This window comes from Argopecten irradians, chromosome 2 (assembly GCF_041381155.1).
Source record: "Argopecten irradians isolate NY chromosome 2, Ai_NY, whole genome shotgun sequence".
NCBI lineage: Eukaryota > Metazoa > Mollusca > Bivalvia > Pectinida > Pectinidae > Argopecten > Argopecten irradians.
The window spans coordinates 38,457,015-38,471,071 of NC_091135.1; the positions used below are offsets into that span (position 1 = coordinate 38,457,015).

The 14,057-nt window shown below is 33.3% G+C and overlaps 1 protein-coding gene across 1 annotated transcript; it reads left to right on the top strand.

Annotated features, from left to right (window-relative positions):
* Positions 1-8,100: 8,100 nt before the first annotated feature.
* Positions 8,101-13,528, top strand: LOC138315408 (GTP-binding protein RAD-like). Its single transcript, XM_069256416.1, has 4 exons — positions 8,101-9,066; positions 9,870-9,958; positions 11,064-11,247; positions 12,109-13,528. The coding sequence occupies exons 1-4, from the start codon at positions 8,445-8,447 to the stop codon at positions 12,369-12,371; spliced, it is 1,158 nt and encodes a 385-aa protein (XP_069112517.1). The 5' UTR covers positions 8,101-8,444; the 3' UTR covers positions 12,372-13,528.
* Positions 13,529-14,057: the final 529 nt, after the last annotated feature.

The window sequence follows — 14,057 nt, forward strand, 5'->3', positions numbered from 1 at the left end:
TTGTTGAATTCTTTAAATTTGCCACCTATAATGATTCACAAAGTAATCAATAATACAAAATGGAATTCAATATGCCATCCTAGATCAGCAAATGGAAACATATAAAATATTATTATCGTTGTTAATATGAAATATTGACAAGTTCTGACTTCAAATAGCCAATGTGTGGTATCAAAAAGGCCGCGAAGCGTTAATTTCTCAAATTAAGACAAAGCAACATAAATATGTATGCATGATTTGAATTGTCCTTATATTTGTAATGATTCATAATGTCATATATGCCGCTTCTGACGCAGTAAGGATTTACTACGTAAATGAAATGTATTTCAGTTAGTTATGCATGCCCGCTGTCATAGTCACCCGATAATGTGCTTAAACTGGGTTTTCACACCTGAAGATATGCTTCATGGGCCCTCCACCCACGCAGAGAATTTCCAGTAACATTTACGTTTGAATATTGTATGCATGAATGATTTGATAGCTCATGAAACCGCAAGCTCATTGGCTTGAATGCCAAACTTACGCTAGTACTTGTAGAGTGCATGAACTTTCAAAGACGATATTAGTAACGCAAATGAAAATAATCTATGAAAAATTTAAAACAATTATCACTACAGATTCCGTCCAATTCAAAACCGTTACAGTTGAGTGCTTCCTGGCATTGTGTCAGCGGCTGATTTCATCACATCCATTTTTTATTAACTTCGGTAGATTATATCTGTTCATTACATTATCATAGGTGTACATGTACTCGACAGATCATCATCACATAATTTCGCAAATACGTCATTCCATTAATTTTGCTCATTATGACTATATGAACACAATTACTGAAAAATAGGAATTGTTATTGAGATAATGATCTACCACTAATACCTCTTCTCTTGATAACATTGGGTTGTTGCTAGTATTGTTGTTGGTGTTGTAAAACAAGAGACAAAGACTAATACACTCACTTTCGCTGTCTATCAACGATAATAATCATAAGCATAAGAATATGTAAATTCAATACAAGAATATAACAATACTCGCATATTGGAGATCGCTAAATCATTGTTTTGCTTCTAATTTTATTTGTTGCTTTAAAATTGAATCAATAAGGCGAAACATTGATATTTTTCGTCGACATACGAATACATTTTCTTGTATAACATAAAACTCTATGTTTCCCTGTAGTTAAAAATTATCTTAAAAAAGAGAGGAAATTTTTGAAATATCAATGTTCTTTCATAGTACCAAAATGGGAATATAACCTGATATACTGTTTGTGTAATCCAATTCAAATATTTAACAAGAGTTCAATCTATGTACTGTTAAAAACCGGTCTCATTTAGTAACAAAAATATTTTACTTAATATATCTCTCATAGTGCTACCTTGTTTTATGTGAATATTGCGATATTGTTTTTTTATACATATATTTTTTTTCATGAGAATAGCAGGTACAGAAGATAAAAATACCAACAAATAAGGAAAATTTTAACGTCATTTCTAAGTTGATATTTATCATTATTTGCATTAATGTCTATAGAATGATAGGTTTATCATAATCTATAAAAATTTTGTAATTTAAGATAAAGTTTCAGAAAATGCCAAGTCTGCCCTTTCTTTTCATTGAGTGATATACAAAACATCTCTATTCTATATGTGCATCCTTTTTAAAATCACTACTATTTTATATGAAAAATCTCAACTGTTCTTAATAAAAAAATAAAACAACTCTACTATTCTAAATAAAAACTCCACTATTCTTAATAAAAAATGTCAACTATTCTAGATAAATTATGGCCATGTTTATGACAGACGTGCCAATAATGTATATTTCATCACTGAAGTCTGTAATTCCTATGACAAATGTGTTGTTTACAATATGATCATGTTTACAATACCCCATCAACGCCAGTATGTATATACTGTGACGTATATATATGTTACAACACTATGCTGTAAGTATTGTTTATGTCCCACATGTGGAGATAATTGGGAAGCCCCGCTCCTACCGCCAGCCCTGAATCAGTCTCGTGACATCTTTACTCCAGTGGACCACTGCCAGGTGATGGGGTATCCTTCTAATGACCGGTAATTCGGACATCTAGGTGTGTTGGATCCTCTGTACCTTAGTGTTGCCCACAGGAAACAGATGTTACAATGGCGTCAGCGAGAAAGGAGTAGTTTTAACGAATAAATTCATTAAAAATTTTATGGTTCATTCAATGTTTCAATATCCTTATTAAAGCGCTGCCTAGCCACCAATGGAGATAGGGGATGGTGTTGCTAAATTGCATTTTGCTAAAAACGTAGACGATACTTTGGTTTAGATTGATTAATCTAGCGTCATACTCGTATTCACATACAGGGTTATTAAAAGACGTACCAGGTTTATAGGTGAAGAAAAATTGGTGTTCCCGGAAAAATACCACCGACCAGCGGTCAGTAACTGCATGGCAACTGCACAACACGGGATTCGAACTCGCAATCCAATGTCGATACATCTAAACCAGCCTTAAGATATGTTATTAAGATTTCACCATTGCCAGACTAGCAAAGACAAATATTCGTAATTCTTGACTTAACATATACCATGGTCCTCTCCAGATATATCTTAACATTAGTAATATGTCTTTCAAATACTTTCATGAAGTCCTACTGTAAGTTTTTCTCGCGGCTACTAAATTTCGTGATTTCCGTTTCAAAACAATTTAGCGAATATTAACATTCTCGGATTTACATTAAGTAAATAGTAAATAGCAGACGAAAGAAAATGTTTTTACAATCAAATATATTTTACAGTTACATGTATTATGAAATGATGCATGTGCTTATGTTAAAAATTCCAAAATAATGTACCTTTTGACCCTACTGTTTTCCTTGCACATACGTAGATATTCAGTTATTAAACATTCTATCTATAACCTCCTTCATCTTTGCTATGACGTGAATTTCATATCCAATATTCAAGATATTTAGTTTTACGTCCATTATCTTCAATACATACGCCTTATAAGATTAATGTGGTTTTCGCAAGCTGTAAGGTTGTTTATTTCAAAATAAAGTGAATGACGACGAAAGACAATTGACGTAAATATTTATAATAAAGTAAGTGTATTTACGAAATATTTATGAAAATATACTACTTTCTCCTCAAAGGTCATGACAGTGTTCTGTTTAAATATGGACTCGTTGAACCAACATTCCTCGTTATAAACAACATTGGGAAGTATTATTTGACTGACGAAGTCTCAGCACAAACATCACTTCATTTTCATATCACTTTGAGTTGGCGCCACCCTGCGGAATGTACATTTACTTGCCTTAGAATATTTTTATAATCTATGCTATCAAAATATGCAGCCATGCACCTTAGCATCATGGTTCGCGGGTATATTGCATTATAACAAGTAGAACATCAAATATATATACCTGAATTGCGGCTTAAATGTTAGGCTAATGTAACAAAAGTCTGTCTGAAGAGAAGATGATAGAAGAATATAAAAGCGCAAACTACTAGGCATACAAGATCCAGCTGACTGAGAAATGTTGATACATGCGCTTAAGTGACTAAGGTCATAAAAATCAAATCACTTGATTAAATCCCTGTCGTAGAAGAAATATTTCGGTAGGAGGTGTTTCGCGAACACTGGTGAACCATACTTTTATTATAAATGAAACAAAAATTAAATATTAATCATGAAATAAAAATTTAAAATATAGAAAAAAAGAAATTTATTTTATATGAATTTATTTAATTTTGGCTGTGTTGAATAATTTGTTCAAAGTAGCTATCTTGAATAAATTTGCTATAGGAATGTATTCATATCCAGCTTTACATGGCCTATACCGTAAATTATCAAAATTGCATTTATTTTCCATATTTATATATCTATAATAATATTTACTGATACTTTTATCCTATACGCTAATGATATATGTCCAAACACAATATATTACTCACAACTGAACATCAAGTTCTACTATGCATATCGTATACCTATTTATTGAGAGGAAAGATGTTCAAAGAACGTCATAATGATTATTTGAAAACATAAACTGTAAATATTTAGACAAATACACGGAATATAGCGAACATATGCTTCACAACAAGGTCATGCTGGTAAAATGTCAGGTAAGTACACCTATCACTTACAAACCACCAGACGGTAAACATTTATGTATTGTTCCTACACTTTGGAAAACCCGGCGGATTAATATAATGTAGCTGACGTCAACATGTACGGATATTTGGCCTGCCCGACAAACGTAAATAACTATACTCCAGTGCTCTAAACACAATCCAAGAAAATGAGAGTTGTAATTTGGCCCACAGATTTGTCATTTGCACCAGAACTGTCACTTTGTCAAGGTTGCAACATTTGTCTTTTACTATGAACATCTGTCCTTTGTACCGATTGGTCCAGCAACCTCTTGTTGTTATTGAAGGGAGAAACCGCAACATGTCTAAGGAAATTAGTATTGTACGCGCTATCTTCATGTTGTCGAAATCTTATATAATCAACACTTGTTCGCACTGAAATACACTACTATACACATATTCCCCGTGACCATGATGTTACTATGATCATACAATACACCACTAGACCGGTTGAATTGTAATTCAAAATTGTTGGTATATTTTACTGTTGTCGCCAATAACCATCTTAGAATTACTCTTAATTTTGGTCTGTGAATGTTATTTGACAATGTGATTGACGAAGTGTTAAGCATAAGAAACAAATAATTTCTGTCAGATGATTCCAAATATGTATCAAGGGACTTTTTTTATATATGATCAATTTACAATGTCAGTGATTAGCTCGTTTGTTTACGCCACTTAGACATACGTCCTTGAAATATAGTAAGGAGCAATGCAGTGTGGGATGTAGAGATGATAAGTAATTCTAGGTAGTTGTCGCAGTAGAAAATATGAAAATATACACTCTCTTAAAGTAAATATTATACAAATATTTCATGGTTTACTGTGCTCTAGTTCATAATATTTAACCAGAGGTGATGGTAATCAACAAATGTTATATTGCACGAGGCCAAAGGCCGAGTGCAATATAATATTTGTTGATTACCATCACCGAGGGGTAAATATTATGAACTAGAGCACAATAACCATGGAATATTTGTTTTATTACATAATCACCAGTTTTGGGCTATACTGGGCTATACTGGGCTATACTGGGCTATACGTCAATATCCTATTGAATATTGACGTATAGCCCACGTACGTCACGTTGTAACTCCGATTTGGATGTCGTATTGTCTGTTTTCACATTATTAGACCTGCTTGCAGCCTTACTCGGTAAAGTAAACGTCTACATGACGTGCTTGATTCGAGATCTATAAATCCAGCGCTAAATTGAGCGTGAACCTTTGTGACGTCATAATAACGTAACTCACTGTTACTCGCAATTCCTCGGAAGTTTTCTACAAAACTAGACAACAACAGCGAGGTGTTCCTAAAGCCGTGCAATACAACATCTCGAACCGTGCAATATAACGTTTCCATGGAAACGTGCAATATAACTTCGAACCGTGCAATATAACAAGGTTTTATTAAATGGTCGGTGTAATAGTTGAAAATATTACATTTCTTCATATATAGATTGGTGTAAACAAATTATGTAATAAACATTATTAATATTCGGTATCTGCATGTTACAAAGTGATACGCCCTTGCAAGTAGGTATTGTTTGTGACGTCATGTGTTTGCGGGCGTCACGTAATACTTTTCAGAGAAAACGACGTGAATAACGTTCACAAAATATTGACGTTGCAATGAATACCTATCCGCAAGGGAGCCGACTCTGTAATATGCATACAAAGACGCAATAGAATAGGAATACATCAAGCAACATCAAGTAGCTGTTTCCTCTACTACTGAGTTATATAAATCATCGGTGTTAATTGAGGGTGAAAAATATTTGGTGACAAGAACGTTCTCAAGTTCATGAACTCCTGGCTGTGAAAAAAGAACTTTCGTAACATATAAAAACGCTTATGAAAACAAGTTTGAAAAAAAACGTTTTCAATGTCAGAACGTCTCAAAGACTGATAAGTATTTCAAAGCAACCTTGAGTAATAATCTATAAAATTATTTCATCAACATAAGTTATTTTATGGCAAATAACTCGTGTAAGAAAAGGTTATTCACTAAATGATCTTTTTTGACATTTTAAATATAATCTAAAGAAAATAGATTCCATTTATTAGTGACTTTCGATCAGCATGAAAATGAAACGTTTTGTTATTTTTATGTACTGTGAATATAAATGTTCAAAAATCATTATTAAAGAAAGCAGTAAAATAAAAAAGAATATCCAGTTAGAATAACCATTTTATAGTTTGGTTTGATCTATTCGCCCTTTGGGAGACAATTCACGGAAAGCATATACAGTTCACTCTTGAGCTGTATTACTCGAGAAGGAGATAAATAGTTCTACTACCAAATTAATTAAGTTAATCGTGCCATTAATTAGGTGGTTCTTACTTTCGAAACCAACTTCATTCTTTACAAGCAAATAAGGGGAATGCTTTATATTTAGGAATAAATTTTACGTATAGCATCTTTGAAGACGTGTTAACTAATATTCAGTCATGTTATTTAACTTTCCGGAGTAAAACCATAACCAATCCAATTGTGCACGAAGTCATCAAGTGACACATCTATTGTAGAAAGGACTTAACTAAACGTTTATTTTGTAATTGTTCAAGTCTCCCAACTCACGTAATGTCATTGGCTGTATTATGACCTTTACGCCCATGGCAGGTGACACAGTTGACAAATATGATATAAAGTTTTGACAAATTCCACGAAAAGTATCCGATTGTGTGGTAACAAACACCTTCCCACAATAAGCTATAACCACAGTATACAGAACTTTTAACAGATGAGAACGGCTTATCCTAATCATAATCTGACGTTAAACCTAAATCCTGGTCATTTCTAAGTCAATGATGACATTCTAAGCTAAATACAATGAGCTTAACATGTAACATATAAATGCATATGATACCTTACATACGCAAACGATAATACTTAAGAGTACTCAATCGGTAACTTGTCGTAATCGACCTACAGGGTTCGGTATCATACTAAAAAAACTTCTTATTTAATTATTTTGATACTCTAATGTTTAATATCTATAAAAGTTTCCTTGATCTCATATAACACACTTATTAATATATCAATATGGTCAGTTCAGTGTGCTTATATTAAGATACTACAATGTGGTCTCAATTAGTTCAGATATTAGTATCTTTATATTCTTTGATATTTTTATTTCCTCATTAAGCACACTATTATTGATATAATATTATGTAGATAGATAAGAATATATAAAATTCTTTATTTTTCTATTTCATGTCTACATAATATTTTGAATAGACTAGGTATTTAAGGATTCTGAAGGTGATAAACCGGTATGGCGAGTAATGTTTTTTTTATGTAAAACTGTTTATACGTAATGAATATTTTAATGCGTAAATAGGTGTTTCCGTGTAATCTTTGTGGCTAGTAAGAAATAATCGACAATCATGCGACTAATAGTGTAGTAAAGTTTAGTAAAAACTGGCATTTTGTTCGTTCACAGTCCATGGAGGACAGAAATGGAAAATAGAAGAAAATCAATAAAATTTTGACAATAAGGACTGCATAAGTATCATTACCTTAATAAATGGTGAATTTTATTATTTTTTTTTTATGCAATTGAGCAACCGTAAATCCCCTCGTCGTATATGCTGGAGATTCTGATGAACTCCGCTATGCAATACATACCCTCTGATAGCACTAGTACAATATAAACACACGGTATAGTAACTGTACTACAGAGAACAACAAGACCAGTAGCTGTGGCACTTTTACAAGGAAATGTGCAGTAGATCAGTACTACAACATAATACACAGACATTACGAATGTACTAGTCTGACCAACAGACGGTGACGTCATATTAACGGTCAGTCCCCCCCCTTACCCACTGGTGCTGTGTACCTAGGTACAGTAGTAAGCTCTTGTTGTACCTGGGTAATACAACATGTAATCAGCTGTGTATATAATGATACAGACGATTGTATCTACATATCCTGGTTAACGAACATGAGCAACGGTTACAACTGTCCAGAATAAGATAAATTTAAGATGAAGTGTAAAGGTTAATTGCGTACACCCAACTTGTACTCTCCGCCTGATCAATACTATTTGACAGCTATCTACTGTCATTGGCGATGGTGGGATTCTCTCTCATACTACATCATACTGGTGACGCTGTATCAACGTGGAGCAGAAAACCGCCTAGGCGGTTACAGTGGCTGAGTAATCGATGTGACGAGCTCGTTGATTGGTCGCAGTATGTATAAAAGCCGTGCAGTTTTACTCACAATCAATATCGTCTAGAACAGAGCAAGTGAACACTAGTTTTACTACTTTACTACATCTTATAAATATGACTACTGATTCAATTGAAGAGGAAACTACACAGGGGGAATGCATTGCTGATAAATCGTCACAGAAACCAGTCGACATCATGTTCCCAGAAATAGCAGCTTTTAAGAGACAAATGATGGATTTTGAGAGGGGAACAATGTCAGCTCCAAATTCGAGATCAACTTCTTTCAAAAATCGGCCGAGACCAAAGGGACTTCGATTCCAAGTCGCCGAACCAAGGAGAAATAGTTTACCGGTGGGATCTGATGATGTGCTTTCTCAGTGTCTGTCTTACTCAGATATCAGAGACTCTGATGAAACTATCGAAAGGGTCCGATCATTTAAAATGACATCAAAAGGAATTGAAAACAGAGGTGATTCCTTTCGACGAAGGAGCAATGGTAGCATTGCATCGGCCGGTTCTGGAAAAACAGTAGAACATGGACAAAGTTGTGATCAGAAAAGGCAAAGAATTCCAAGTGACACGTCTGATGGCAGTACAACAGGATGCAGTTATGCGTCCTCTTCCAGCACGGGGTACTATCGGGTACTTGTGATCGGAGACGCTGGAGTCGGCAAGAGTGCTCTCACAAATCAGTTCATGACATCAGAGTACATGGGCAACCTTGACATCACATCAGGTAAACACTTTATAAACTTTTTATCCTTTCTTAATTATCATACCTATTTTTCAACTTTAAAATTAGAATATAGAAAGAATATATGTTATGTTTAATTTTGAGTCAAAGGTAGAATTTCTACAAGTTGAAAATAAAGGTTATTTTTATGTCCAGAATGCATGATATCAGTATGAATGCTGCAATTTAGATTGCTAATAGAAGTCGGTGCGTTAAAAACAAAATATTGATTGAAATTCAATGTTCGCCAGGTCAAGGCGATAAAAGCGAGACACAATTTAATATCTGGAAAGTCAAATATTGCCCTAGTTGCCTAGCATATAGACACAGTTGGATATTGTGGCGATCCAATCAGTCACTTTCGTTTACACAGACAGACATATCGCTATCAGATATTAAAACACTCTATTAAACCGACTCGAAAAATGATATCCCCAATGTTAATTTAAACCTATGTATACAGTGAATCTGTGCAGTTTTAATGCCCCCTTGTGTTTAGTGAAAGCATTGATGATTTATGTCGACAGTCAATGTGATGGGTAGCAGACTGGAAGTGTTTATGATATTATATTTAGATAGAATGAGTGTTAAATGTGATATCTCCAGTGTGAACGTTTGCGTTTTGCCAACAAACGTAAAAGTTTGGCAAAGTAAGATTTTGTTCTTAATGTCTTATCACTTACCTATATAACTTTAAAAGTTATTACATATACATTGTGTTAACAATTGACATCATACTTAACAATTCAATACATTCGTTTGTGTGTGAAAATATTTATACTGAAGGAACTTGTATTTCTCTGTAGATGAGTTCGAAGGCAGTGGCACGGTATCTGTGTTGCTGGAGGGAGAAGAATCTACACTCGAATTTATTGATTGCGATGACGTTGACCAGGTTAGTAACAAACATACATAATACGATATATCTACATACATTTCTCAACTCTTAACATATAAACACAATTTATAATAAATAATCCCTGATTGTATAGCTTTCAAATTTAAGTCTCGGTACATTGACACCTAGTTTACCCTATAATGAAACTCTTAGTGTGCTAAGATATAATATCTTATGATAATAATTGACATATTTTTGCCACCTACAACGGTCGATACCCTGCTTCGTCATCCTTCGCATTTACTGACCTTTTTACTCTAAGAATGATATAATTACTCACTCTTCGGTCAGTGTAAATCCTATCGTATTCGGTAATGGTGTTTTTAGATAGCTAAATTAGATTCCAGTCATTCTAGTGCCCTTATCTAATGAAGAGCGCCAATACGATTGCCTACAGCTTATAATAGTAGTGCTTACACTTTATATAAAGTAAAAATAGATCACACACAAAGTTACTTCATAAAACTGTGCTATATTTACCGCAAATTTCCAATAAACACATAGCGAGATCAAAGCAATATCGATAAATCTAATGAATGTTCATTCTAGAAATAGCACATAATAAATATCTTGTCATATACCACAATAGAGGAAGAGTCATTGGCCAATATGTACAGTTATTATCTTCACATTGAAGCAGACATGAATGGCATTGTGTTAATGCCATTGTGTTGACAACATGCTGACTGTGTGACTCATTAAGAAAGTGACGGCATCTGTTTTGGATTGGTTCACACGTGAATAGAAAAAACGCGATCAATGCGCGTGCTGTTTGCCGAACTATTACCATGGCTACGAAATGACTCAGCCTTAAAATAGATTGTATGTGTTATTTTTAGTTATCGGCTATTCAGATAATGTGGAAACCGCGGGAGGCTTTTTAATATACTTGTAAACAGTAAATCCCAATATATCTTTCCTGTTATGCCAAAGGCCAAATGCACAATCATATCGCTATAGGTATAAATCGATACATAGTTGTAATTGCGTTCCATACCCGAGTACAAGTAGTATAAGTCACTATACAAAATGTATTATACAATTTAAGTATTCATTAAGGTTGCATTCTCAAAACAACTATTTGTTTTATTTTTTTTATCAGGACGACCAAGGCAACCTGAACTTCGATGCCTACCTTACCGTCTTCTCGGTGGATAACCGTGCATCCTTTGATACTGCCGTTGACATGCTCAACCACATACGAGATATTCAAGGAACGGACAGAGCGGTCATACTGGTCGCCAACAAAATAGACCTGGTCAGACGGCGAATGGTCAGCTGTGAAGGTAAGCATACTGAAAAAATAAACAAAACATACTAATAATGTAAGTACGGTTTTGTTCCACCTGTCTTTGCATTAACCTGGAATTAATCTTATCATTAAGGGTAAATGAATATATCAAATGTTTTTTTTATTATAGTAACATTGGCAGCTGTTGAAATCTCTGTTGTTGATGTGATTATTTATAGTAAATAATTAATCTGTCCATATATAATGAAAGTCCATTCATAAAAATTACGTGTTGCCAATACCTTATGTATGAATCAAGGTCAGATGACACAATACACATAAATATAGCAACAGAACATTCACGCGACAAAGCTTATTTTTCCTGCGTTTTGAAATAGAAATAATTCATTGTAACTTTTCGCATTGGCAAAACCCTATACTAAATACCTACCAATATTGTCAAAAAATACGTCATCAAACCCACTAACAAAATGAAAATTGTAATTATTTATCTATTAAAATGCTTAGTTTAAGATGACAGTGCTTTGATTGAAATGCTGTCATTTAATGCTACTGCCCGTTAACACAAAACTATCGATTTTAACATCCTACACAGATATATTGAAACTGTAAGATGGATACATTGTGTTGATTGTTCACTTCCCGTGTTTACGCCATGTATATTGTGCGATACTATAAACGTAACCAATAGATATTTGGTTATTTAAAATTGTGTTATTAATAGGGATATTGCAATATCAATGAATGATTATTCATTTATTATGTTTTAAACTTGGATTATAATTAAAGATTTAGTTTTTGACTACGAAGTTATATTTATAATATGCTGATAACAAAATATGTACATAATTAATACATAATATTTACAACAAGATACTATTTTTTGTCTTTTCAGAAGCAAAACGAATGGCTGAGCACTTCCATAGCAAATATGCAGAGACTTCCGTTACACTCAACCACCATGTTGACGAGTTACTGGTTGGCGTCTTACGTCAAATCCGCCTAAAGCTTGAACCAGAAGTTGGTGAAAAGTCCGAGACATCCTCGTCAGATGGTCATGGACGCAGAAAAAACAAAGGTGCACGTGGACTTTTGAGCAGATTATTCCGCAAATCTTCAAAACAAAGTAGTTCTTGTGAGGACCTCTATGACTTATGAGATATGTACATAAGAGCGGACAATGTTTGCCAGGTGAAAGTGAGTTACGGATGCACAAAATGAATACAGCATTATTGACTTCATACGCGTAATGCTAGGGCTTGCCAGATTCGAGAGACAATTCAAATTTCGTCCATGATGTTTTAATGACGTTTTGTGAAACGGTGCAAGTTAAAGTACTTAATCATCCACACGTGCCAAATCCTGAATGATTTAGTTAATGTGTATTTAAAATTGTAGAAATGTATTTTTACTCTTCTTTTTTTTCTTGAGTATATAACTATTATCTTAACTATCCCTTATTATTGATCACAACATCATAAATCCAAATCAAAACATTATTTGAAATTTTACCTACGCAATATAATCAAACTTTTTTCTAAAAAAAGTATATTTTACCTCTGAGTGTTTCAATAGATTATATGACTCTATTAATAGCCTTCAATTAAAATCCCATTCTAAATTTATCAACATTTTGTCAGTAGGTGAATACATTATTGGTATACTGGTATTGAATAACTGATATTCAAATATTTTAACATTCCATTCCATTTTTCCTTTTGTGGATTTATCCATTTCACTTTGAAATATTTCATATAAAGTTTTGTTAAACAACTTATCATTATTTCATTTTCGTTTTTCGAATACAACATGTCATGTGAAACACTTCCCTGATTATGTACATCAAGAAATGATTCTTTGTTTTAAAATCAGCAACAGTTATTTCAACAAGTAAAAGTAGCACATTATCGTAAAATCTTTTGATAAATAGGTATATTCTGGATTCATGAATCATATACAATTTCATTTCTTTAAAGTCATATTCAGGACATTTCATTGTGATTGATTTTGATTGTATTTTTCCAGATAAATTATCTGTTTTATTGTATTTCTTTTCATACTTAATGCATTATCATTAAACGATAAGTTTCATTCCAGAACGTTTTGTATATGAAATGTGTATATAATTGTATGTACATTGCAACGAGATTATAAAGATCCAAATAAAATGTGATATTTATAAAATATTCACCTTATTTTATCTTTCTCCATCGTTGACGCATTTCAAAAACAATTTCAAAAATATCACCGCTTTTAAAGTGGAACACACAATAACAATGCTGACGTTTTAGTCTGTACATGTTGGATGCTCGGTTGATAACACAATACTTAACAAAGTAATATTCAAAGTTATATTATTTTTTAATTGCCAATCATTTTCAACACATCTCTGAGATGTTCCCTTTTTCATATCTAGACTTTAAAGCTAACAAGGCAAGTTAAAATAATTCGTGTTGTTGTTATCTCTTTAGCTTTCATTATCAGCTTTAACGCCTTTCGCCATTTTTCAGATATTATTAAGCATCACTGAGGTAGTCATGTATGACAGGCGAACAAAAGGAGCGACAAATTAAATTGCCTAGATAGTTTAAATTATATTGAAATTTTATTTGAAAATTTCTTTACATCGTCTTATTTTTAAATTACGACAGTGAAAAATTGATGCTGTGAACAAAATCTACTATCAATTTGACGAGAATGTCTCTTCTTATTAACAAAGAGTTCTCAGTTACAAATTATCCTATTGGCCCTCCAAGGAAAACGGACAGTGACTCTTGCTACAAAGGTTCAATCAGGGTTGCTTTCGCCTGAGTACAATTCTTGTCTCGTATAAGAGGCTGAACA